This window comes from Hordeum vulgare, chromosome 3H (assembly GCF_904849725.1).
Source record: "Hordeum vulgare subsp. vulgare chromosome 3H, MorexV3_pseudomolecules_assembly, whole genome shotgun sequence".
NCBI classification, from domain to species: Eukaryota; Viridiplantae; Streptophyta; class Magnoliopsida; order Poales; family Poaceae; genus Hordeum; species Hordeum vulgare.
The window spans coordinates 339,293,284-339,318,648 of record NC_058520.1 but is presented as its reverse complement, the minus strand read 5'-3'; the positions used below and the strand labels follow the sequence as shown (position 1 = coordinate 339,318,648).

The window sequence follows — 25,365 nt, the reverse complement described above, 5'->3', positions numbered from 1 at the left end:
ACTGGTAGCTCGTGTTAACTACTTAAATAACTGCACTTTGTAACAGCATCATTAGACAAGTCGATTGGTACAACATTCAAAAGAGCTGCAGAGGAACAGATATGAAGCAGTGCAGAATAAATCCACTGTAATCAACTTAACATATCTAAGAAATATCTTGCCACAGCAATTTCCATAGACCCTTCTTTCACTATAATCCTATTTCATGACATCACTTCAACCAAGGGCAATGGGCTAGAGTTTAATTACAAATAAACACATGTTGAGAAGAAAAAGGACGAAAATAAAATACTACTTTCCTGTTCGCTCCTGTTATTGCGGCATTGAGTGGCTAACACAACACAGCGCCAATTACATGATATATTTATCTAAGACGATGCTACTAGATAACATCATCTGAAGGATGAGCCAGGGTTTAGGACCAACAGCAAGATGTTGAAAACCCCTCCCCTTCACTGAAACATTTTGATCTATAAGGCTATACAAGAAACTCATGTATCGACAAAAGCTTTGCGGCACAACACAACCAATTTCTCGTACAAAGTTCTGCTGACTGAAGGCAAATGTGCATGGCACAGCTAGTAGAGAAGATCAGCAAGCTCGAAGAATCTGCATTTAATGATTTTAGTAAGTTATAGAATGTGCATTTGGTAGAGAATATTCTGAAAACAAAAATATGCTCAATTTACCGCAGAGGCAGCATTTTTGTTTTGCACAGTCAACATGACAGCATCAAGAAAAGCCTTTGCAGCTTCAGCCTCAGCTTCTGCAGCTTCTGCAGCCCTTGCTGCTTCTTCAGCCTCCGCATTGGCAACTTCTGCCTCAGCAACTGCCTTGGCAGCAAATGCTGCTGCCTCTTCCTTATTCATGTGTGTCATCATATCCAGTTCAGCATCCACTTGAGGCTTAGTTAGTTGTCTAAAACTAATATTTCGTTTGTCATCTTCGGTTGAGTGCACCTTGGTGCTCCTTCCACCTAACGAGACTAAACTTGGTGCAACCCTGTATTTTTGGTTGGCCTGTAATAAAACCATGATTAAAATAGAAGCAACTTAAAATGTGCGTTTTTATTGTAGTTCAATAGATGATAGACCAAATATTCACGCACAAGTGCATGCACACACAAAGTACCTTCGTCAATTTTCCGGTAGCAACCAGTGCCTTCAATTTTGTAGATAGTAAGCGTTGAAAATCAGTAGGTGGCCAGTATTGCTCCTACATATAGAGATAAGTCTTATTAGAGTCATCTGCAAAATCACTAAAGAAGATTGCTTCAGTGCATATTCAACAGAGATGCCACGGATTCCCATGAAGAACAAGATAAACATTTCAATAAAAGCAAATAACAAAGAAAGGAAATATTGACTGTCAGAACAAATTTGGTGTACCTCAAAACTCAAGCAAATACTCCCTCCGTCTCAAAATAACTGTCTCAACTTTGTACTAGAGCTAGTACAAAGTTGTACTAAGCTTAAGACACTTATTTTGAGACGGAGGGAGTAGTATCGATCGAGGAAATAAAGGAAGATATTAGGGAGTGGCTACAATTACCTCAATGTATGAAGCGATGGCCGTTTTATTTGATCCCGAAGACTCCTTAAGCTTCTTTATAGCTTCTAATATGAGATCATCAAGCCTATATGACCAAACAATTCAGAATAATGTTAAGAATGCTCAGAGGTGGTACTCACATAAAGTAAACAATGGCTAATAAGCAATATCTGGATGGTTTCCTCAACTTGAAGCATTACCTCAGTTCAGTATCAATTAAGAAAAGGTTAACTGAATAGATCCCACTGCAATTTTCATGTACTGGACAAATGTCACTCAAATTTCCATCTTCTGAAAAATATCACAGGACCTTCCAGGTACATCTATAGATGCCACTATAGCCACTTAAGAACAAGTATTATCAAATAATAGAGCCCGTATTTGTTCCATATTTTCTCATGCAAACAAATGCCCATGCCTCATCAGCTCAAAAGAAGAAAAGAAATCCCTAAATAACTCCCCATCTCTCCATTCTTCTGCCGCTGGCGCCCTACTGGGTATCTTCGGGTGCCGCCGCCCTCCCGGCCTCCTTTCTAGTACTCCGCCAATCTTGTGATGTGACGGTCGTTTAGTTCTTCGCACAGAGGATTTTGCCCCCATGGATTTCGGGCTCGCCATGTTCACCTCGACAGTATTGGAGAAGGACAACTTCGGGTCGGGCTCCTCGACCATCTGGGATAGCATGATGAGGCTCCTACAGGCAGCACCGCGCGCACTTCCATGGTCTCCATGGCCCTCAGGTAGAGGCACTGTGCTGCCAAGGCAGCCTGCATCCTCGCCTCGTCGGAGTTGGTCGGGTCCAGCAGGCAGTGCCCGACGGCCCGCAACTCCGGCTGGAATAGCTCACAGGGCAGCAGCATCTACCGACATTTCTCCTTGTCGCCTCAGATGCAGGCGATGAAACCATGCGGTGTGTGTCACTGCATGCTCCGCCAAACATGCGAAGCAGAACTCGCTGAAGTCCATCTTAGTAGAGAGCGCATGAGCGCGAGCTTGCCATGGTACAGCTCCAACAATGAGTCGGTGATGTGAGCGCAACACATGGCGTCGTGCGGCTCCAGCGTGGGAGAGCTTGGCAACGTCAGGCTCGAGATCGGCAGCGGCCTTGGTTGGCTTGGCTGCAGGCGCCACCTGAGTGTCGTGGTACACATTGGGCCATAGTGGGAATTGTGGCCAGCATTTGAGCCCACCATGCCGAGGCATCCCATGACGACATGGGCGACGTTGTCAACGTGTGGGAGTGCGGACCAGGTCATGCTGCTGGGTGCGAACTGCGGGAAGCTGCGGGAGAAGAGAAGCGGGCGGCACATCGATTTGGGTCAAGCTGATGGGGCAGGGGCATTTGTGTCCTTGGAACAGACAACACGAAATAGGGGTTCGGTATTTGACCGTATATGTGCTTAAGTAGCTATAATGGCATATGTAGCTGCATTGAAAGTCCTGATGGCATTTTTCACTAAAATTGCAGGGGCATAATAATATGCAAAGAACTTTACAGCTGTGAAAAGATATTGACTCTTCATAGCAAGTCAACTTAAACATAGTAGAGAATTGCACAATGCACACAGTACTGTCGGCGCGTTGTTAAATATACAGTACTGTCTGAGTTTCTTAATTGGGGGGTGGGGGGGGTGGGGGTGGGGGGGGGGGGGTAAATCTTTCTGCACTGCCTTGTTTTTTTGTGTGTGGCGCATTAGATCCGCCGCGTGGTTATGTCAACCATGCATCATTCCAAATTTCCAACTGGATTTATTTCAGGAAATGGTGAAGCGAGGTTCACGCATAAGACTTCCAGCAAATGAACAGTTACCGTACACCTGACTAAAAGCTCAATTATAGATAGAGAGGAAAAATATATTTTAAATGCCTATAGCACAGAATATGCATCCACCACATAATAATACATCAAGCTACCCTAAAAATGGCTTTTCTAAATATATTGAACTACATGCACGGCATGTTATATGTAGCTATGCTACCAAAAGTATATATTACTCCCTCCGTTCACAAATATAAGATGTTCTACTCCCTCCAATCTATATTATTTGTCGCACAAACGGGTATCTAGCACTGAAATACGTCTAGATACATCCGTTTGCGCAACAAGTAATACGGATCAGAGGTAGTAACTATTTTTTGAATCGGATGTACATAGACACGTTTTAGTGTGTTTGTTCACTCATTTCATTCCGTATGTAGCCCATATTGAAATATCCAAAACATCTTATATTTGTGAACAGAAGCAGTACTTATTTAACCAGTGTTAAAATTTATTAATTTATGTCTGGACTTACAAAACCCACTGCCCAACTGGTGCACTAAGAGGCAATAAATCTCACATGTCCATGTAGATGGGTTCCATATCTGCATGGTCTCTGGTTGTAATCATGCCATCAATTTAGATTCTCTTATGGATGGTCATTCTAATACTGTTGTCATCAATCCGGTAATAACAGAAACTCCCACGCGCCTGTCTCCTAAACCCTCAAGTGGGCCGACTCAGGGGAGCGAACCCTAGCCAGCACTAGGGGCTCGCCTTCTTCCCCTGCCACCGCTGGTGGAAGCTGCCCACTGGCCACAAGTGCCTGCACGACCTCGGTTCCTCCAATTCCAGGTAGCTGCTCCCTTGCCTCCTCAGCCTCAGTCTTGGCACCGAGAGCGCAGTGGCCTCATCTAGCAAGACAGAGGGCTGGCAAGAGTTTTAGCGGCGAGAGATGGCGGCTTGGGGTGTTAGCTGCATCCCTCCTTGCCTGCATGTCAGGAGCTAGAATTGGTCCATCAGGTTGAGGGTCTGGCGATGACAGTGCCCACCTCCAAAGCTTGTGGGATTCCATGGAAGCCAGTGCGGTGGCATGGTAGCTGCATTGGCATAGTAAGGGTGGTGGTGCCTCATCTATGCTAAAACATGTCCTAAGGCCAAAGTTTGGCACGGTTAGTGACACAAAGTTTGGCACAGCGGTGAGCAATGATCGACCCTTCTTGTGCTTGCTCAACTAGCATTGTTAGCCTCGCATTGCACGGGCACGTGGCTTCGGTCCGTGGATGGCGTTGTGGGTTTGCTTCTAATATTGGCTTCGCTCGGCGGCAAAAGGTAGGGTTATTTTTCATTTTTGCAGTGAAGTTTAAATCACAAGATCAAGGAGTGACGAGTGATGTGAGTGATGTTTCCTGGACCACCTCGACGATGGTTCCGCAACAATGTGTGTCAAATCTTTTCATTGGTGACAAGGCCAGACAGAGTGCCCTGTTGTCGATGGCTATGTGTGTTATGCAGGTTTTCATCTCATTTTACTTTAATTAACCAGGCAACTCTCTTCTGCGTATTTAATAGAGTAAGGCCTTTTGACTCTTGTACAAAATTTGGTAATGATAGGACACTATGACCTTTTCATAATTAACCAAGTCAAGAGAAAATATCATATCATTAAATCGAGTTGTCACAAGAAAATCATGTGATCTAAATATATATCTCAATTTTCTACATGTGTTCAAATGTGAAGCCCTGGACTAGCTGTCTCAAAGATAGGTGACAGGTCAGCAACTCAAAAATAGTATGCATAGAATTTCCATTCCAATCAACTTATATGAACCTAAATGACTAGGGGTCAGCAGCTATCAATTTACATTGATAGAACCATTTTGAAAAGGCAAAACAAATACGCAATTGATAATAATAAATTTAGTATGGAACGAGTATATTTATACACTAACCTAGCAACTGACTTCTCTGAACTGAATTCATGCTGGCTGGGTTCAACAACCATTGCCAATGGTTTTGAATCAATGACTGTATCATGAACATTGTCCAGATTATCTGCATCAACGTCCATTGGTTCAGTGTTAACCTTGGGAACACGCTTGCCTTGTTTCAATGCCATTCTTGCCTTTTCTCTTGAGCCATATCCTCCAGCAGTGACACTCAAGTTGCGCCACTTGTCCTGCACAATCGGACCAGACCAATCATAATAAGCTTCATTTCACATTCAATGATATAAAGACACATACTTGTTCCTGGAAACTCAAGACTATGGCAACAGGCAGCTAGATGACCATTGCAACTGTTTACTCAAACTGCTACGCAACTTAGTTTCTTAGTCAAAAGTTAATGAGACCAATAAAATTTGACCCATTTTAATCATCAGTTGCATCTCAAAGAACTAAGTACTATTTATCAAACAATATAGCAAAATCAGCCACACCAGAAGATGAAACAAACGTCAGACAATTTAAAGCCAACTCGTTTCATCATGATAACAATCCTTAACTTTCCTTAGAATAAAAAATATTATGAAATAAGTTCTAATGGAGAAACTTCCAGAGTAATGTCGGATCCTGAGACCAAGGTGAACAATGTATCTATCAAGAATTAATGGGGCAACTTATAGCATATATGGTATCTTCAGATACATTTCAGTTCATCACTGCACCAGTTGAGCACAGGGGAGATTTCTCTTGCTGATCCGTCCAATATCGTGATAATTGTCCCACAGAGAAACATTTCCAATTGGTTAGCCAATATGAACATGAACCCCCTAAATCCCGATCTGGTACGAAAGCCACAATCATCAACCAAAATAGAGGCGAGATTTCCTGCTCTTCCCAACCGATCGCCCACACCCGTCGCCACAATTTTCAGGCGCAAAAGAGCAACCATGCCCGCGCCGATCCGATCGGAAAGGGGGGGGGGGGGGGGGGGGGGGCAATAGTCTCCGCGACCCACCTTGAGGTCAACATTGGATCGGAGGTGAAGGACGGCGCTGAAGTCCGTGTCGCGGAGGATGGTCCGCCACTTTCCCGGCCCGTGCTTGGCAACGCCGGCCTTGAGCGCGGCTTCCTCCTCCGACGTCCACCTCTGCTTCGGCGCACCCATCCCACGCACTTAGAGCACCGCGGCGCGGCCAGAAACCGCGCCCCCGCAACAACCAACCCCCAAGGGTCTCGTCTTGCCTTCCCTCCTCTAGGGCAGCGGTGTTATTGATGGGGGCAATTCGATGGATTCGTCCAGCAATTGGGCGGAAGATCCGATGGTACGAGGGTCAGGACGCGATCGGGGCGCGGTGAGTAGGCGTAAGATTGCACCGGAGATCGGGAGGCGGAGGGGTTCTAGGCGAGGGTGGCATGAGATGAGGAGGAGGAAGAGAGGTGGGAGGCAGCCATCGTCAAGGCTTTGGAGCTGGAGGTTATAAACGGAAGGGGATTAATTGCTGTGTCTCCATTTTTTTAGGAAATTGGATTTTTTTTAGAATAAGGGAATAGGAAATAATTGGTGTCGCGTACTGGAGGTCTGGAGCTCGTTGCTGTTGGTCCGAGCGGCTGATCTGTGTTTATGTGGTACCCACGATAGTTGGAGAAGAATCCCATGGTTACACAGCTGAGTAAAAACTAAGCTTCCATTAGCATTTATGCTCTTATATAGCGTATACAAAAAAGATAAGTACATAAATTAAAATGGGCTTTAACTTTGTTATGTTTGGGTCAAATATTTATCTTTTTTGTGTAGCATGCAAACAGTCGAATTATCTGATAAAACTTTTTACACACTTAACTACCATGTATATGTGTTTGTACAAAAAAATTAATATTTTTTAAAGCTTTTAAGTATATACCTTTATTTTTGTATACCGGGTTCACTGGAGTGCGGTCTTTGCAACATCGCTCTTAATCTAATGTACGGTGGCCGACGCCTGTAAAAAAATGTACGATGGCCAGTGTATGTATGCAGGAAAAAATGATCGAGCCGGCGGTGAACGGGACGAGAAACGTGATCAACACCGCGGTGGAGGTGGGCGGCATCCGGCATGTGGTAATGACATCGTCGATCGGTGATGTGTACATAGATGATGGATCCTCGCCGCGGCCCCGACGAGACATGTTGGAGCGACCTTGAGTTCTACAAGAACACAAAGGTCAGCCTTATTTATATTAACTCTCGCTCGTGTTAGAAGCACTATGTGTAAACGATGATGTGCATCTAACAAGTGGACGTGCGAAGACGGTGGCCGAGCAGGCGACATGGGAACTCGGCAACCAGAGAAAGCTCCACTTCGTGCTGATCAACCCATCTCTAGTGTTGATAGAGTAGTACCACGTCCATGCACTGCATGCACGACGCCCACGTCCAACCACCTCCTTCCTATACTCTAGTCTTATCCTCTTAGCTAGATAGTAGAATGTTCGTGCGTTGTCACGGGTATTTTATCCTTTTCTTTAATTATCTCTATATGAATACAATGCATATCAAATTTCATATGTATATATTTTTTTTAATTGCACCTATAAATATATGCATATCAAATTTTGAATGTGTATAAAAAACATGGTTTTGCAACAATCGAAAAGCAAATGAAATTCATTTCGCTTGCAATATAACTCAAAGATGTATACATGGAGATCCATGGTCCAAATAATTATATCGTACAAATTAAGATCTAATTGATACTCTTAAGTAATTTCCATCCAAGCTCTAGAATGTTGTTTTAGGCTTCATTTGCATGGTACTTCAACAAGTACAAAAAGAAATTCTTAACTCATAACCATCCTTCACAAAAAATATATATAATAACGAACCAAGACGTGATTAGATCACTAGGAGGACATTGGGTCTCCTATCCATCAGAGTTCAAGTCCTAGACTTGATATTGGTGCTCGTATTTTTCTAGACTGGTTCTAGGCCTTTCGGCGATGTGCATTCAATGGGAATGGAATAGACATTCTTGTTGACTACGAATGTGTTCACTGATGACTTCGTCAATCTCAAGATGATATGTCGGTTCAGTCTCTCATAGGGGTAGTCTCTCTCTCTCCCTCTCTCTCTCTCTCTCTCTCACACACACACAGTCCCACAACTCAAACCTTAGTTCAACGGTTGTAATATATATCCTCAAAGCTTAAACATTAATGAGAAATCCAGAGCCGAACCTACTGTTTCAGAGTCCCTTGTGCGAACTCTTCTATTCCACTCTCCGCTCTGCGTCCTCGCCTCACCACGACCCGGCAATGACGCACATTCTTGATCATCGTTGCAAGCTACGGCATTCACTACTTGCCCGACGGGGACTTAGACGGAAGAACCAATGACGAGATTGCTACAATGACTATTCATTAGTTGCACGTCTTTGGGGTCTTGGATAACATCCCCAATCATCTAGCACTTTTCTATGCTACACATACACAACTTTCAGAAGTAAAGATGCCTTCACAAGAAATTTACCAAAGCTTCCTCTGATTCTAACGTCATCCACAACATGTAATCGATATAATTACCTAGCACAAATACATTCCCAAGCATATAGAAGCACAATGATCCACTAAGTTATGAAAACATATATACAACCATAATGAAGAACATCTCTGATAACCATATGTGATAAAGTAAATCTTGACCGTTGGTCAAACCACAATGACCAAAAGAATAACTCTCAAACTCCCAAATCAAACCCCGATGTATAGAAGGTATAAGATATACTAAGTTCTCCAAACATGGTGCTAATAAGATAATATGTATGAGATTTGTATAGTGAAGAAAGTTATGGTGCTACTCCCAAAATTCACATGCATGTTGTCCTTAGGGTTTACCTAAAAACATTAAATCAACAAGGGTGGGTATGAAGACTCGGCAAGCACATAAAGGAATAATAAACAATGCACAAGTCAATACAAGAGAGACGAGCATTTTCCCTCCACATCTTTCAGTTTCTCCATATCGTCACTATTTTTTTCGCTGTGCTAAGTTCATTTTCGAATAACGAATTTTTCTTTTATATTGATTTGACTATATTATGTGGAAGCAAGAGAAAACTGGTTCAACAAAAGTAACTAAGTAAGAATCAGCAAAAGCATCAATGCTAGCATCGGTCAACATGTCCAAAAAGGTCACCATAATTCATATCCACAAGAGGACATTGCACAACATATAGAACATTTAACAGAAAAACTATTACATCAAGCATAAAGCGATAGTAGTGCCATGAATAAACCTTAGAATGAACCAAGATATATATGGGGAAAATATTATGAGTTAAGATCATGCACACTGACTAAAGTATTAAGAAAGCTTGAAATTAATCACATGAATGCATGAAGTACCCGGTTAGTAAACAAATCTGACATCTCAAAAATATACACTCCATCTAAAACATTAAAGAAAGAAAAAAAACGCCTAAGAAGCAAACTGAAAATGGAGGCAAACCAAACATATTTCTGATAAAAATATTAAAGATAGAGGATACCTCAAAAACCTTTGTATTAGAGTTCTGTTTTTCTTGTTTTGCTTTCAGAATCATGTTACTGCGCAACATAGATATCTCTCTCAAAGAATCATCCAATTGCCTCTAGAGAATCATTCATAGAGCATCAAATACAGGATAACAACCATAACAGAAATGTTCAGAAAACCAAGTAATTTGCAAGTGCGAAAAATATGTGTCCTTATACTGGTAGGAACAAGCATAACTGTCTCAAATCTACGACATGAAGGGTAGAACATGCAAAATAAAGGGGTCACATTAAACACAAAAGGAATGAAGGCAGAGAAAAACATACCCGCATTCTCCTTTCGAGTGTAAGTCATGAAGTAAGATCATCCAACTTCTTCTCAAGTTTATCTTCACCTCCCGGAGTGCACCAGCTTCATTTGTGGTCTGAAGAAGCAATCATAGAATAAGAATACTCCCTATGGACACCAATAAAACAAAAAGCTTATAGTAACGTTCATAGAAGAAATCAAATATAACATTAGAGAGATGTTTTTCATGACACTAAATACAGGTTTATCTTGTGAATTATGCATAATAAAATTCTTTCTATACACAGATTTATGGTAACATCCTCGGAGAAAAAAAAGAATGCATTGTAACATTTTGATTAGTGGCAGTTACTCTGTCTTGATGTAATTGATATGTCTAACTCTTTTGTAGTGACCAATTCACCCTCATACTTAGCTAAAAATATTATTTACTCATCCCTGAAAACAAAACAAGCATATGCTCATAGGATAAAGTTTGTTCTTGTCATGTTTTGGAAGCTCTATAATCAAACCAAAATGAATTTAAAATATATTATTGGAATTTGGTCTTTTTTGCTCTGAGAACTTTGGTTTTGTACAGAAATAAGATTTACACCAAGTTGCAGGTTTGTTATTTAAAAAAAACTAATATATGTTTGCTAAAGTCTTTTTATCTGCTTGAAAATCAAGGATATCCCTGTAGGTGGAACACTTACCAATGATGTGCTCTGGAATTCAGGGCTGAAAAACTCGAAAACATGTGCAACAAGATAAATCAAATCAGATCGGAGACCAAAGTATCTTACAATTCAGGTATTAGGACTTCAATCACCAAATGTCGTGTGAACTCATTAACCTGACCCCATGAACGTGAATGATAAGAAAGTTACCTCAATACTTTGATGCTAGATTGAAGAAAGATATGTCGATGCTGTCAAGAAACCTCATAGTGCAAAATAAATCACCAAAATTTACTATGCACATCCATTCACATATCCAACCAGCAGAACATGAGTAGAATATAAGAAGAGAGGTCAAACACAAGTTTATCTTAGGTGATGAAGGATCCTAGGCACTACACCGATGCAGCGCTATGCAGGGGCATCCACGTCTCCTGACCTGCCGCCATCGACCTACATGGATGGTGAGCTATCTCAAAAACAATAAATATACACATTACAATTATGCTTCAAGTAATGTGCAGGAAGGAAATATAATGTTTTCAAAAGTCTCTACTATGATCAGGAACCTGCGCTCAATTCTGTAGAGGAAGGCTCGCTCCATCAATCAGCCGTGAACACCACCGGCCATCGGGATGCTCTGAACTGCGGAGGAGAGACGAGTAATTGAGAGAAACATATTTTATAAGTAAGTGTCTCAACTGTGTCTGCCGTTGCTTGCCTGATTAAATCACATGGTCATAAAATCTGGGTGTCTGACACCTAGTGTATGGCTGAAGAGCTTGAACCTTTCTTGTAATGCCCCAAGTGTAGACTTTCCTTTCTTGTAACCTTCCATGTGGGGCCACCTTGTCAGAGATCTTGAGGATATCTTTCGTGCTTTGAATCCATGTGTGTTCCCTAGTGCTTACTTCCCTTGCATGCATGAATTGCATATGATCCCTTGCCTTATTTACGTTTGCATGCCATGATCATGTTGCATTTGAGTCTAATGGGAGTAGTGTTGTGGTGTTGTGAGTGCATGTGATCTTGCTAGGATTAGGTGGTGGTTTTGCACTACCTTGTGATGCATGTGATATTGGTGTGTGTGAAGTAGGAGTGAGTGCTAGTCTTTTAAGCTCTTGCTTTCAAACTCCTTTTCCCTCCTATGTTTAGTCTTGCCAAAATTTCTTCTTCCCTAAGGTGATTCTAAAATGTCTAGTGGGTAGATTAAATGTGCTTATGAGGGGGTGCAATTTTACTGATTTGACTCTTTGATTTTAGTGGTGCAAATAAATTCAAAACAGTAGCTTAAATTACTGTTTTGCATTAATTTCAAACATCTCCAAATATTGCATTCCTATTTTTTTCCTATTGGGCTATTATTTCTTATGTCTAGTAGGATTTTTCCTTTTAATTTTTAACCCAGTAATTTTCTTGGGTAATATTTTTCTTCCCTGGAAGCATTCTTTCTCTGCAGTTCTATTTGGTTAAACTTCCCGTGTAGCTATTCTTTCCCTGGCCCACTGAGCCTTCTCCCGTGATGGCCCAGTTAGACTCCACCCCTGGCGATAATAGAGCCCACTGGCGAGCGCTCCTTCTTCCTCCCGACGTCACCTCCTGTACGACGCGCGCTCAACCTCCCGATCGCTCTCTTCGTGATCCAGCGGCTCGAGCTCGCCTCCCGAGGCGTTAAAAGGAGCCCGAGCCCTCCTCCTCCGCCCTAGGGTTCCCTCTCCTTTCCTCCCCAGCGCCGCCAGTTTCCCTAGTGCCCTCGTTCTTCCCTGGTAAGTCCTGAGAGAGAGCAGAGAGAGAGGGTGCAGCGCCTCCTCCGTCAAACCGCCGATCCGCCGTCTCCGGCACTGGGCGCCATGTCTGGGGGCTCGGGGCGGCTCCCCGCGTCCCATTCCCGGCGCTAGGACCCCGAGGAGCGCCCCCCCCCGTCGAGCTCGTCCCCGTCTTCGGGGCGAACCGGGCGAACTGCGCGGCTCCTCTTCTTCGCCTCCGGCGTCCTCCGCCCCGACGGCGCCCCCTCTTCTCCCCAAGGTGAGGCCCGCCGCCCAGTGCTTCCTCCTCCTCAGTCCGGTCCCGATCCGCGGCGAGGTCGTCGTCTTCTCTGCCGGCGTTCGTCAGGGCGCTGTTGTTGGGTGTACGTGCAGAGTACGAGAGTTAGTGTTGCTGTTAGAGGTAGGGGTGGTAACAGGGGCTTCCTCCTTCCCTCGACGGTAGCGCGTGACCAGAGGGACCCCCCCCTCGTCGCCGCCAGCGCCGCTTAGCATCACCGACCGTGCAGCGTAGCGACGCAGGCAGGGCTGCCCGTCAGGTTCCCTGCCGCGTGCTCCCAGGCGGGCAGGGTTCCGGCAGTTGCAGCTCCGGCAAGCCAAGCGGAGCCCTTTACCCGCGCTCAGGGCAAAAATGAGTCCCCCGAGAGTCCCGCGGGCCCCGCCGTTGGTTTTCCCCGCCGGTGGTGGCCGGGAGTGGTGCCGCCAGCGTCCTCCGGTCTGGCCGCCGGCGGGATGCTTCTCGTGAGAGGCGTGTTCGTCTGTTTTACCTTCTAGTGTTAGTCAGACTCCGGTTCGTAGCCTGATGGTAGTGTCTCTCGGTCGCATGCATGCGCCTGTTGAGAGGTCTAGGGATCGAGTCCCCCCCTCGGCGCCTTTTTGTTTGTTTTCCTTGATTATTTCGGGTCATGGCAGTGCAGGCAGCTTACCTTGCATATCTCCCTTCCCCTGTCAACAAGTAGCACCGTAGCGCCGTGGCGTGGGTGTGTGGTGCTGGACACCAGGGAACTGGGTTCGAATCCCAGCAGCCCTGTTTCTTTTTTATTTTTTTATTTTTTTTGCATTCTTTTCTTTTTCCTGCCTACTCATTTCCTATTTTCCTAACTCCTACACTTGTGTCTTATCAGTTTTGTTCCCTGTTGTTTTTTTTATTTTAAAAACTCCTACGCAGTGGTGATTGCTCCTGTTCCTGCTAGAATAGTGGTATAGATTTAGTTGTGAGAATGTTTTACATGCTAGGGGTGTTAAATAGTTTTGCTAGCCGGTGATGGTTATAGTGGTTGTACCTTGGTGATGAGGAGCCAACCTTGATTTGGGCATGATGCTAGATGCCTTGTTAAATATGGGTGTAGTGTTTGGAGGTGATTAGTTGCCCTAGCTATTCTTGCAAAGCCCTAGCTTGTGAACCTTGGTGTGGTCTAAGGGATATTGTAGTTTTGTTAGCTTGCTTTGATATAGTAGGGTGAGGGTGCCTCCCCCTCATCACATGTCTTGAGGTGAGGAGTAGCACTAGATAGCTATTTATGTTAGCATGTGAGGGTGTGGATTGTTGTGGTAGTTTGCATATTGTTGGTGACATGAATACTAGGAAGATCCTAGTGGTGCTTGTGAGAGTGTGCACCATCACATGCCCATATGTGGAAGGTGTGCATACTCTCTTGTTAGTTAAAGATTCCTTATGTGTGAGCTTGATGCTAGTGCTTGAGAGGAATTGTGTGTGTTGGAGTTGTTGATGTGCATGACACAAACATGGGGTTCAAACCCCCATGTCACTTTGTCATTGTGCACATGAAACTCTCCATGTGTTGTCATCTTAGAAGAATACCTTATGGGTTTGCATTTCATGTTGTTGAAAGTTTGGGCTTTGTCTCCATGGTATAGATGGAGCCCAAAGGCATGGATCTTGGTGTGTTAGTTGTAGGGGTTGTGCTCAATACCATAGTGGTGTCAAACACCTCTTGGGAATTTGTGTGTGCAAACTATGCCTAGACAAAGTGGGCATGTGGCTGGAGAATTCCAGAATTTTGAACTCTGAAAATTTCACTAAGTCTGGAATGCTGAAAACATTTTCTTCCCCTGTAGATAAGGTTGTGCTGGTCATTATGTTGAGAACTGGACTTAGTTCAGTGCTAGTGTTTTGAACCTGGTATGTTTGTGAAGCTTCCTGTCAATTTTCAAGTCATTTGGAGTCTAGTAGATTGTGTTTTGATTGCTGTAAAAAAGCTTCAGAACAGAAACAGAAACTCAGGTGCAGGAATTTTCACTAAGTCCCTGAGAACTGATGGTTTTGGGAAAGTTTGTGGCCTTGTATCTTCTAGAGTTTAATTCCTTTTGCTGTGATTCTTGCTGGAGATGGTAGTGTTCTTGGTTGGAAACAGCCACATATATTATTTGTCGTGTTTGAAGACCTGTAGCTATGTTGCATGTTGCTCTCAAACAGCTAAGATGCAGAAACTGGCAGATTGCGTAGTTTTGACATTTTGTTCAAAGTTTGCGTTTAATTGTTGTAGGAGTGTTCTACCTTGCTCCATTTCATTCATGTTGGGTTCATATATGTCTTGGCAACCTGGGAACACCAGATTTGTGCCAATTGTGTGTGTGGTGATGAATCTTTCACGTAGGGCTTCATATCGTGTTTCGTTGTTTCCCGTTGATCCGTAGCTCCGTTTGCAAAGTTCTTTATATGGTTTTGCACCGTTTTTACGAGATGCATCTGTTCATTTCATTACCATGCATGTCCAAATAGTTTAGTGCAAAGTTCTGTCCAGGAACTTGTTGTAGTTATCTTGCTTGTGCTAGTGTTAGAAATAGTGGTGCATGCTCAACTTTCATCTCATGCATCATGTGATTGTTGCATTTTGTGGTGCTGCTGTTCATTGGATGTTATTCTTGTGTTGGGTAGCACCGGGAGCGGAGACCGAGTACGTGGAGTCAGGAGAGTACGTGCAGGACGATCCAGAACCATTCCAAGCTGAGGATATCACAGGCAAGATGACATGACCTTGATCCCATATCTAGACTTGTTATGTTAGTTTCGATTCCACGTCATATTGCTCGCTGCCTACCACTGAAAATATATTGCCTCTTCATATGCCATGAGCCTAAACACCTTACTCTTTCCTAGCAAACTTGCATGGCTAGGTAGGCTTGCTCAGCTACTAATGTTAGCATTGTTAGTTGCAGGTGTTTATAACTCATGAGTTGCCATGAGCTTGATATCATTATATTAATTTCTGCTATTTAATTAATGTATCTATAAATTTGGTAAATGACGGGAGGCCTAGCCTTTTGCCGGGTGTCTTGTTCCGTTATTGCCGCCTTAGTTACCGGTTACCGGTGTTTGATTCCATAATGATCGCTCCTAACACGTTCGGGGTTGTTATGGGGACCCCCTTGATAAATCGCGTTGTGTTAAGGCTTGTCCGACAGGACCCAACATTGGTACTATTTGCTAATCACTTAATAAAAAGCTGCATAGGGAATAGCTACCCCGAGGTTTCTTAATCAACAACCCGGGCCAGTGCTCCTCATGAGTGTTGGTCCAAACTGGGCAGACTATGGGGCCACCACAGGGCAACCTGAGGTTTGGTATACCTGTAGTGTGACTCATCCGGCGTGTCCTGAGACTGAGATACGCGGCTCTTATCAGGGTCGTCGACACGTCGGGAGGTCCTGCTAGTCTTGTCTTGCCTTAGCGGTATATCTTGCGTACGGAATCCCGGTGAGGCTTTGGTTTTCCCCGGAGTTGAGGTTTTCCTCTAAGGAATCCGACGAGATCACGAGATTCGTGATAGAGGATGCCTTTGCGGCCTGTGTTCGTTTGTGATGGACTAGTTGGAGCACCCCTGCAGGGTTTAATCTTTCGGAAAGCCGTGCCCGCGGTTATGTGGCAACTTGGAATATTTTGTTAACATCCGGTATTAGAAAACTTAAACATAAACTAATAAAATATGCCAACTGTGTGCGTAACCGTGACTGTCCCTTCGAAGATCGCTCTTCGATCGGGAACACGGTGGGGTTATGAATGCCGTAGGTAGGTGTTCAGGATCACTTTCTGATCAAGTAATCACGATCGTTAGTATAGAACGCTGTCACTTCTCCTTTGCGTAAGCTAGCCACTTATTCAATCTTAGGATGCAGCAACCTGAAACACTTCACCCCTTCCTTACCCAATAACATGACTAGTTCTGGCACCAAGGTCTTAGATTGCTGAGTCCCCGTGACTCACGGATTCCTCCGAAACTTCCAGCAGGTACAGGTACCCCAGAGTCAGACGATCCCGACGGCACCCAGCTGGCGTGGCAGTACGACGAGGAGACAGATCGCCTTTACGTGAACTATCCAGAGGACTGAGCCGTGGTCGTGATCGTGGGCCTGCAGCGGGTAGCATAGCATTTCCCTTGTTTTGTAGTCCGTACCGGAACTACTTTGGTTGTATCTGCGTTGTACTCTGTATCTTTAATAAGAAGACAGTTGAATCCCAGATTGTCTACTATATTTATTGTTATGTGCTATGTTTACTTGCTTGCAAAACACTTTGATGCGCTTCTTTCCTATTCGGGGGCCTCGACCCCCAGATCGGAAAGGACCGCATCTTGGTCGTTACATTTCTATGGAAACTTGGCCACCCAGATTTAGTTGACATGACAAGAACATGCATGCACTCACAAAGCTGGGATTAATATATGATTTTGACAGGGCCACCTTACAAGAAGATCGATAGTATAAACTTACCAAAATCTAGTACTCTCAAAAAACATTTACCAAAATCAACACGTCAATAACCATCTACCGGAGAGAAAAAAATTTCCGATATTACATGCTCATGCGTGTTTCGATCGTTGGATGGCGACTTACATCCTTTCAATGCAAGAGTTGGACAACATTCAGCTAGCTGAGATCACATCCTATTAACGATGTTCTACAAGAGTACAATATCGACATTTTGGTCGAGGCGACAAGAATATGCTGCAACATATTGGCACTAACCATCATGTTGGAAATATGCCCTAGAGGCAATAATAAAGTGGTTATTATTATATTTCCTAGTTCATGATAATTGTCTATTATTCATGTTACAATTGTATTAACCGGAAACCGTAATACATGTGTGAATATATAGACCACAACATGTCCCTAGTGAGCCTCTAGTTGGCTAGCTCGTTTATCAATAGATGGTCATGGTTTCCTGATCATGGACATAGCATGTCATTGATAATGGTATCACATCATTAGGGGAATGATGTGATGGACAAGACCCAATCCTAAGCATAGCACAAGATCGTGTAGTTCGTCTGCTAAAGCTTTTCTAATGTCAAGTATCATTTCCTTAGACCTTTAGATTGTGCAACTCCTGGATACCGTAGGAGTGCTTTGGGTGTATCAAACGTCACAACGTAACTGGGTGATTATAAAGGTGCACTACAGGTATCTCCGAAAGTGTCTGTTGGGTTGGTACGAATCGAGACTGGGATTTGCCGCTCTGTGTGACGGAGAGGTATCTCTCGCCCCACTCGGTAATGCATCATCATAATGAGCTCAATGTGACTAGGGAGTTAGCCACGGGATGATGTGTTACGGAACAAGTAAAGAGACTTGCTGGTAACGAGATTGAACAAGGTATAGGGAAACCGACGATCGAATCTCGTGCAAGTGTCATACCGGTAGACAAAGGGAATTGCATACGGGATTGAGAGAATCCTCGACATCATGGTTCATCCGATGAGATCATCGTGGAACATGTGGGAGCCGACATGGGTATCCAGATCCCGCTGTTGGTTATTGACTGGAGAAGTGTCTCTGTCATGTCTGCATGGTTCCCGAATCCGTAGGGTCTACACACTTAAGGTTCGATGACACTAGAGTTGTAATGGGAATAGTATGTGGTTACCGAAGGTTGTTCGGAGTCCCGGATGAGAACCCTGACGTCATGAGGAGTTCCAGGATGGTTTGGAGGTAAAGACTCATATATAGGAAGTGGATATTTGATCGTCGAAAATGTTCTGGGGATCATCAGTATTGTACCGGGACCACCGGAAGGATTCCGGGGGTCCAATGGGAGGGGTCACCAGCCGCGAAGGGCCAAAAGTGGATGGGAACCAGCCCCTAGGTGGGTTGGTGCGCCACCCACCAAGGCCCAAGGCGCACAAGGAGGCAAGGGAGGCCAAACCATAGGCGTGGGGGCTGCCTTGGGTGGCAAGCCACCCCCTAGGTCGCCGCCCCCTCCTCCATCTTGGCCGCCGCACCACCTAGGGGAAACCCTAGGGTGGCCGGCCCCCTCTCCCTCCCTCCTATATATAGAGAGGGTTTTGGGAGGGCTCCAAACACTTTACACCTCTCCAAGGTGCAGCCCTACCTCTCCTTCTTCTCCTCCTCCGCGGTGCTTGGTGAAGCCCTGCCGGAGAACTACATAGCTCCACCGCCACCATGCTGTCGTGTTGCCAGAGCTCTCCCTCAACTTATCCTCTCTCCTTGATGGATTAAGGTGAAGGAGACGTCATCGGTTTGCACGTGTGTTGAACGCGGAGGCACCGTTGTTCGGCGCTTAGATCAGAATCTTCCGCAATCTGAATTGCTACGAGTACGACTCCATCAACCGCATTCGTAGTAACGCTTCCGTTTAGCGATCTTAAAAGGTATGAAGATGCTCTACCCCTTGCTCATTGCTGGTTTCTCCTAGATAGATCTTGGTGTGACGTAGGAATTTTTTTGAATTACTACTACGTTCCCCAACATTGGCATCCGAGCCAGGTTTATGCGTAGATTCTATGCACGAGTAGAACACAAAAGTTGCGGGCGATGATTTTGTCAATTGCTTGTTGTTACTGGTTCCACCGCCCGACATGCACTTGTTGCATAAGGTGGCTAGCGGGTGTCTATCTCTCCCACTTTAGTCGAATTGGATTCGATGAAAAGGGTCCTTATGAAGGGTAATAGCTTTGGCATATCAATGTTGTGGCTGTCACGTAGGTAAGAAGCATTCTTGCTAGAAACCCAAATCAGCCACGTAAAACTTGCAACAACAATTAGAGGACATCTAACTTGTTTTTGCAGGGTATGCTATGTGATGTGATATGGCCAAAAGGATGTGATGTTACATATGTGATGTATGAGATTGATCATGTTCTTGTAATAGGATTCACGACTTGCATGTCTATGAGTATGACAACCGGTAGGAGCCATAGGAGTTGTCTTAACTTATTGTATGAGATGCAACGCCATGTGATTACTTTACTTTATTGCTAACTGTTAGCCATAGTAGTAGAAGTAATAGTTGGCGAGACGACTTCACGGAGACACAATGATGGAGATCATGATGATGGAGATCATGGTGTCATGCCGGTGACAATGATGACCATGCCATGCCCCAAAGATGGAGATCGAAGGAGCAAGATGATAATGGCCATATTATGTCACTATATGATCTCATGTGATGTTTATCATGTTTTTCATCTTATTTCTTAGAATGACGGTAGCAAAGATAAGATGATCCCTCATCAAATTTCGAGATAAGTATTCCCTTAAGTGTGCACCATTGCAAAGGATCGTTGTCTCGAAGCACCACGTGATGATCAGGTGATATAGATTCTAACGTTCGCATACAACGGGTGTAAGCCAGATTTACACATGCAAAACACTTAGGTTGACTCGACGAACCTAGCATGTACAGACATGGCCTCGGAATACGGGAGACCGAAAGGTCGAACATGAGTCGTATGGATGATACGATCAGCATGGAGATGCACACCATTGATGACTAGTCCGTCTCACATGATGATCGGACACGGGCTAGTCGACATGGATCATGTATCACTTAGATGAGTAGAGGGATGTCTATCTGAGTGGGAGTTCATTAAATAATTTGATTAGATGAACTTAATTATCATGAACTTAGTCTAAAATTGTCTTTACAAATATTGTAGATCCAATGGCCAACGCACATGTCCCACTGAACTTCAACGCGTTCCTAGAGAAAACCAAGCTGAAAGATGATGGAAGCAACTATGCGGACTGGGTCCGTAATTTAAAGCTTATCCTCGTTGCTTCCAAGAAGGCATATGTCCTTCATGCGCCGCTAGATGACCCTCCAGTTCACGCGACAGCCTGGGACGTTATGAACGCCTAGCAGTCGCGTAGTGATGACTACTCTCTGGTTCAGTGCGGGATGCTTTACAGTTTAGAACCAGGGCTTCAAAGGCGTTTTGAGCAACATGGATCATATGAGATGTTCCAAGAGCTGAAACTGGTTTTCCGAGATCATGCCCGGGTCGAGAGATATGAGGTCCCCAACAAGTTCTTTAGTTGTAAGATGGAGGAGAATGGGTCTGTCAGCGAGTACATACTCAGAATGTGTGGGTTGCACGACCACTTGTCTCAGCTCGGAGTTGAACTTCCGGATGACGCGGTTATTGACAGAATCCTCGAGTCGCTTCCACCTAGCTATAAGAGCTTTGTGATGAACTACAACATGCAAGGGATGGAGAAGACCATTCTCGAGTTGTATTCAATGTTGAAATCAATGGAGGTGGAAATCAAGAAAGAACATCAAGTGTTGATGGTGAATAAGACCACCAGTTTCAAGAAAGGCAAGGGTAAAAAAGTACTTCAAGAAGGACGACAAAGCAGTTGCCGCACCCGGTAAACCAGTTGCTCGGAAGAAGCCAAAGAAAGGACCCAAGCCCGAGACTAAGTGCTATTACTGCAAGGGAACCTGTCACTGGAAGCGGAACTGCCCCAAGTACTTAGCGGATAAGAAGGCCAACAACGTCAAAGGTATATATGATATGCATGTTATTGATGTGTACCTTACCAGTGCTTGTAGTAGCTCTTGGGTATTTGATACCGGTGTTGTTGTTGCTCACATTTGCAACTCAAAATAGGAACTACGGAATAAGCGGAGACTGGCAAAGGACGAGGTGACGATGCGCGTTGGGAATGGTTCCAAGGTCGATGTGATTGCTGTCTGCACACTACCTCTACATCTACCTTCAGTATTAGTTCTAAACCTTAATAATTTTTATTTAGTACCAGCTTTGAGCATGAACATTGTATCGGGATCTTGCTTGATGCGAGATGGCTACGCATTTAAATCTGAGAATAATGGTTGTTCCATTTATATGAGTGATATGTTTTATGGTGCATGCCCCGCTGGTTAATGGTTTATTCTCGACGAATATCGAATGTGATGTTACACATATTCATAGTGTGAGTACCAAAATATGTAAGGTTGATAATGATAGCCCCACATACTTGTGGCACTGCCGCCTTGGTCATATCGGTGTCAAGCGCATGAAGAAACTCCATACAGATGGACTTCTGGAGTCTCTTGATTTTGAATCATTTGACACATGTGAATCGTGCCTCGTGGGCAAGATGACCAAGACTCCGTTCTCCGGAACAATGTAGCGAGCAACCAACTTGTTGGAAATAATACATACCAATGTATGCGGTCCAATGAGCGTTTAGGCTTGCAATGGCTATCGTTATGTTCTCACCCTCACTAATGAATTACGCAGATATGGGTATGTCTACTTAATGAAACACAAGTCTGAAACCTTTGAAAGGTTCAAGGAATTTTAGAGTGAGGTAGAGAATCAACATGACAAGAAAATAAAGTTCCTACGATCTGACCGTGGAGGAGAATATTTGAGTCACGAGTTTGGCACGCACTTGAGAAAATGTGGAATTGTTTCACAACTCACGCCGCCTGGCACACCTCAGCGTAACAGTGTGTTTGAATGTCGTAATCGCACTTTATTGGATATGGTGCGATCTATGATGTATCTTACTAATCTACCACTATCATTTTGGGGATATGCATTGGAAACTGCCACATTCACTTTAAATAGGGCACCGTCTAAATCCGTTGAGACGACACCGTGTGAATTATGGTTTGGAAAGAAACCTAAGCTGTCGTTTCTGAAAGTTTGGGGTTGCGATGCTTATGTGAAGAAACTTCAACCTGAGAAGCTCGAACCCAAAGCGGAAAAATGCGTCTTCATAGGATACCCTAAGGAAACTGTTGGGTATACCTTCTATCTTAGATCCTAAGGCAAAATCTTTGTTGCCAAGAACGAATCCTTTCTAGAGAAAGAGTTTCTCTTGAAAGAAGTAAGTGGGAGGAAAGTAGAACTTGATGAGGTAATTGTACCTACTCTCAATCCGAAGAGTAGCGCAGCACGGGAAAATGTTTCTATGGAGCCTGCACCGACTAGAGAGGAAGTTAATGATGATGATCATGAATCTTCGGATCAAGTTGCTACTGAACCTCGAAGGTCCACAAGGACACGTTGTGCACCAGAGTGGTACGACAATCCTGTCATGGAAATCATGTTGTTGGACAACAGTGAACCTTTGAACTATGAAGAAGCGATGGCAGGCCCAGATTCCAACAAATGGCTTTTAGCCATGAAATCCGAGATATAATCCATGTGTGAGAACAAAGTATGGACTTTGGTGGACTTGCCCGATGATCGACGAGACATAAAAAATAAATGGATCTTAAGAAGAAGACTGACGCGAATGGTAATGTAACCATCTATAAAGCACGACTTGTCGCTAAGGGTTATCGACAAGTTCAAGGAATTGACTATGATGAGACTTTCTCACCCGTAGCGATGCTGAACTCGGTCCGAATCATGTTAGCAATTGCCGCATTTTATGATTATGAAATCTGGCAAATGGACGTCAAAACGGCATTCCTGAACGACTTTCTTAAGGAAGAATTTTATATGATACAACCGGAAGGTTTTGTCGATCCTAATAATGCTGACAAGGTATGGAAGCTCCAGCGCTCCATCTCTGCGATGGTGCAAGAATCTCGGAGTTGGAACATTCGCTTTGATGAGGTGATCAAAGCGTTTGGGTTTGTACAAACTTATGGAGAAGCTTGTATTTACAAGAAAGTGAGTGGGAGCTCTGTAGCATTTCTCATATTATATGTGGATGCCATATTGTTGATGGGAAATGATATAGAACTTTTGGAAAGCATAAAGGCCTATTTGAATAAGAGTTTTTCAATGAAGGACCTTGGAGAAGCTGCTTACATATTAGGCATCAAGATCTATAGAGATAGATCGAAACGCCTCATTGGTCTTTCACAAAGCACATACCTTGAAAAGATATTGAAGAAGTTCAATATGGATAAGGCCAAGAAGGGGTTCTTGCCTGTACTACAAGGTGTGAGGTTGAGCACAACTCAATGCCCGACCACAGAAGAATATAGAGAAAAGATGAGTACCATCCCCTATGCTTCAGCCATAGGCTCTATTATGTATGCCATGCTGTGTACCAGACCTGATGTGAACCTTGCCATAAGTTTGGTAGGGAGGTACGAAAGTGATCCAGGAGTGGATCACTAGACATCGGTCAAGAATATCCTTAAGTACCTGAAAAGGACTAAAGATAGTTTCTCGTTTATGGAGGTGTCGAAGAGCTCGTCGTAAAGGGTTACATCGATGCTAGCTTCGACACAGATCCGGATGACTCCAAGTCATAAACCGGATACATGTATGTTTTGAATGGTGGGGCGGTCAGCTGGTGCATTTGCAAGCAAAGCGTCGTGGCGGCATCTACATGTGAAGCAGAGTACATAGCTGCTTCATAAGCAACAGAGGAAGGAATCTGGATGAAGGAGATCACCACCGACCTAGGAGTGATTTCGAGTGCGTTGTGTTGGAAATATGCCCTAGAGGCAATAATAAAATGGTTATTATCATATTTCCTTGTTCATGATAATCGTCTATTGTTCATGCTATAATTGTATTAACAGGAAACAGTAATACATGTGTGAATAAATAGATCACAATGTGTCCCTAGCAAGCCTCTAGTTGGCTAGCTCATTGATCAATAGATGATCATGGTTTCCTGATCATGGACATTGTATGTCATTGATAACGGGATCACATCATTGGGAGAATGATGTGATGGACAAGACCCAATCCTAAGCATAGCACTAGATCGTATTGTTCGTATGCTAAAGCTTTTCTAATGTCAAGTGTCTTTTCCTTCGACCGTGAGATTGTGCAACTCCCGGATACCGTAGGAGTGCTTTGGGTGTATCAAACGTCACAACGTAACTGGGTGACTATAAAGGTGCACTACGGGTACCTCTGAAAGTATCTGTTGGGTTGGTACGAATCGAGATCGGATTTGTCACTCCGCGTGACGGAGAGGTATCTCTGGGCCCACTCGGTAGAACATCATCATGAGCTCAATGTGACTAAGGAGTTTGTCACACGATGACGTGCTACGGAACGAGTAAAGAGACTTACCGGTAACGAGATTGAACAAGGTATAGGTATACCGACGATCGAATCTCGGGCAAGTTCTATACCGACAGACAAAGGGAATTGTATACGGGATTGATTGAATCCTTGACAGCGTGGTTCATCCGATGAGATCATCGTGGAGCAAGTGGGAGCCACCATGGGTATCCAGACCCCACTGATGGTTATTGGCCGGAGAGGTGTCTCGGTCATGTCTGCCTATCTCCCGGACCCATAGGGTCTACACACTTAAGGTTCGATGGCGCTAGGGTTATAGGGAATTGTTATACAAGGTTACCGAAAGTTGTTCGGAGTCCCGGATGAGATCTCGGATATCACGAGGAGCTCCAAAATGGTCCGGAGGTAAAGATTGATATATAGGATGGATGATTTTGGACACCGGAAATGTTTCGGGCGTCACCGGTAGTGTACTGGGACCACCGGAAATGGTCCCGGGGGTCCACCGGGAGGGGCCACCAGCCCCAAGAGGTAGCATGGGCCAAAATAGGGAGGGCAACCAGCCCAAAGTGGGCTGGCGCACCTCCCACAAGGAGGCCCAAGGCGCACGAGGTGGAGAGGGGGGGAAACCCTAGGCGCTGGTGGGC

General features: G+C 44.3%; 1 protein-coding gene across 1 annotated transcript; it reads right to left on the bottom strand.

Annotated features, from left to right (window-relative positions):
* Window positions 1–280: 280 nt before the first annotated feature.
* On the bottom strand, window positions 281–6,740 carry LOC123443794 (single myb histone 2-like). Its single transcript, XM_045120325.1, has 6 exons — window positions 6,272–6,740; window positions 5,263–5,489; window positions 1,552–1,636; window positions 1,132–1,215; window positions 690–1,019; window positions 281–609 (listed from the first exon to the last, which is right to left on the bottom strand). Exons 1-6 carry the CDS (start codon window positions 6,419–6,421, stop codon window positions 592–594), a joined length of 894 nt encoding a protein of 297 aa, XP_044976260.1. The 5' UTR covers window positions 6,422–6,740; the 3' UTR covers window positions 281–591.
* Window positions 6,741–25,365: the final 18,625 nt, after the last annotated feature.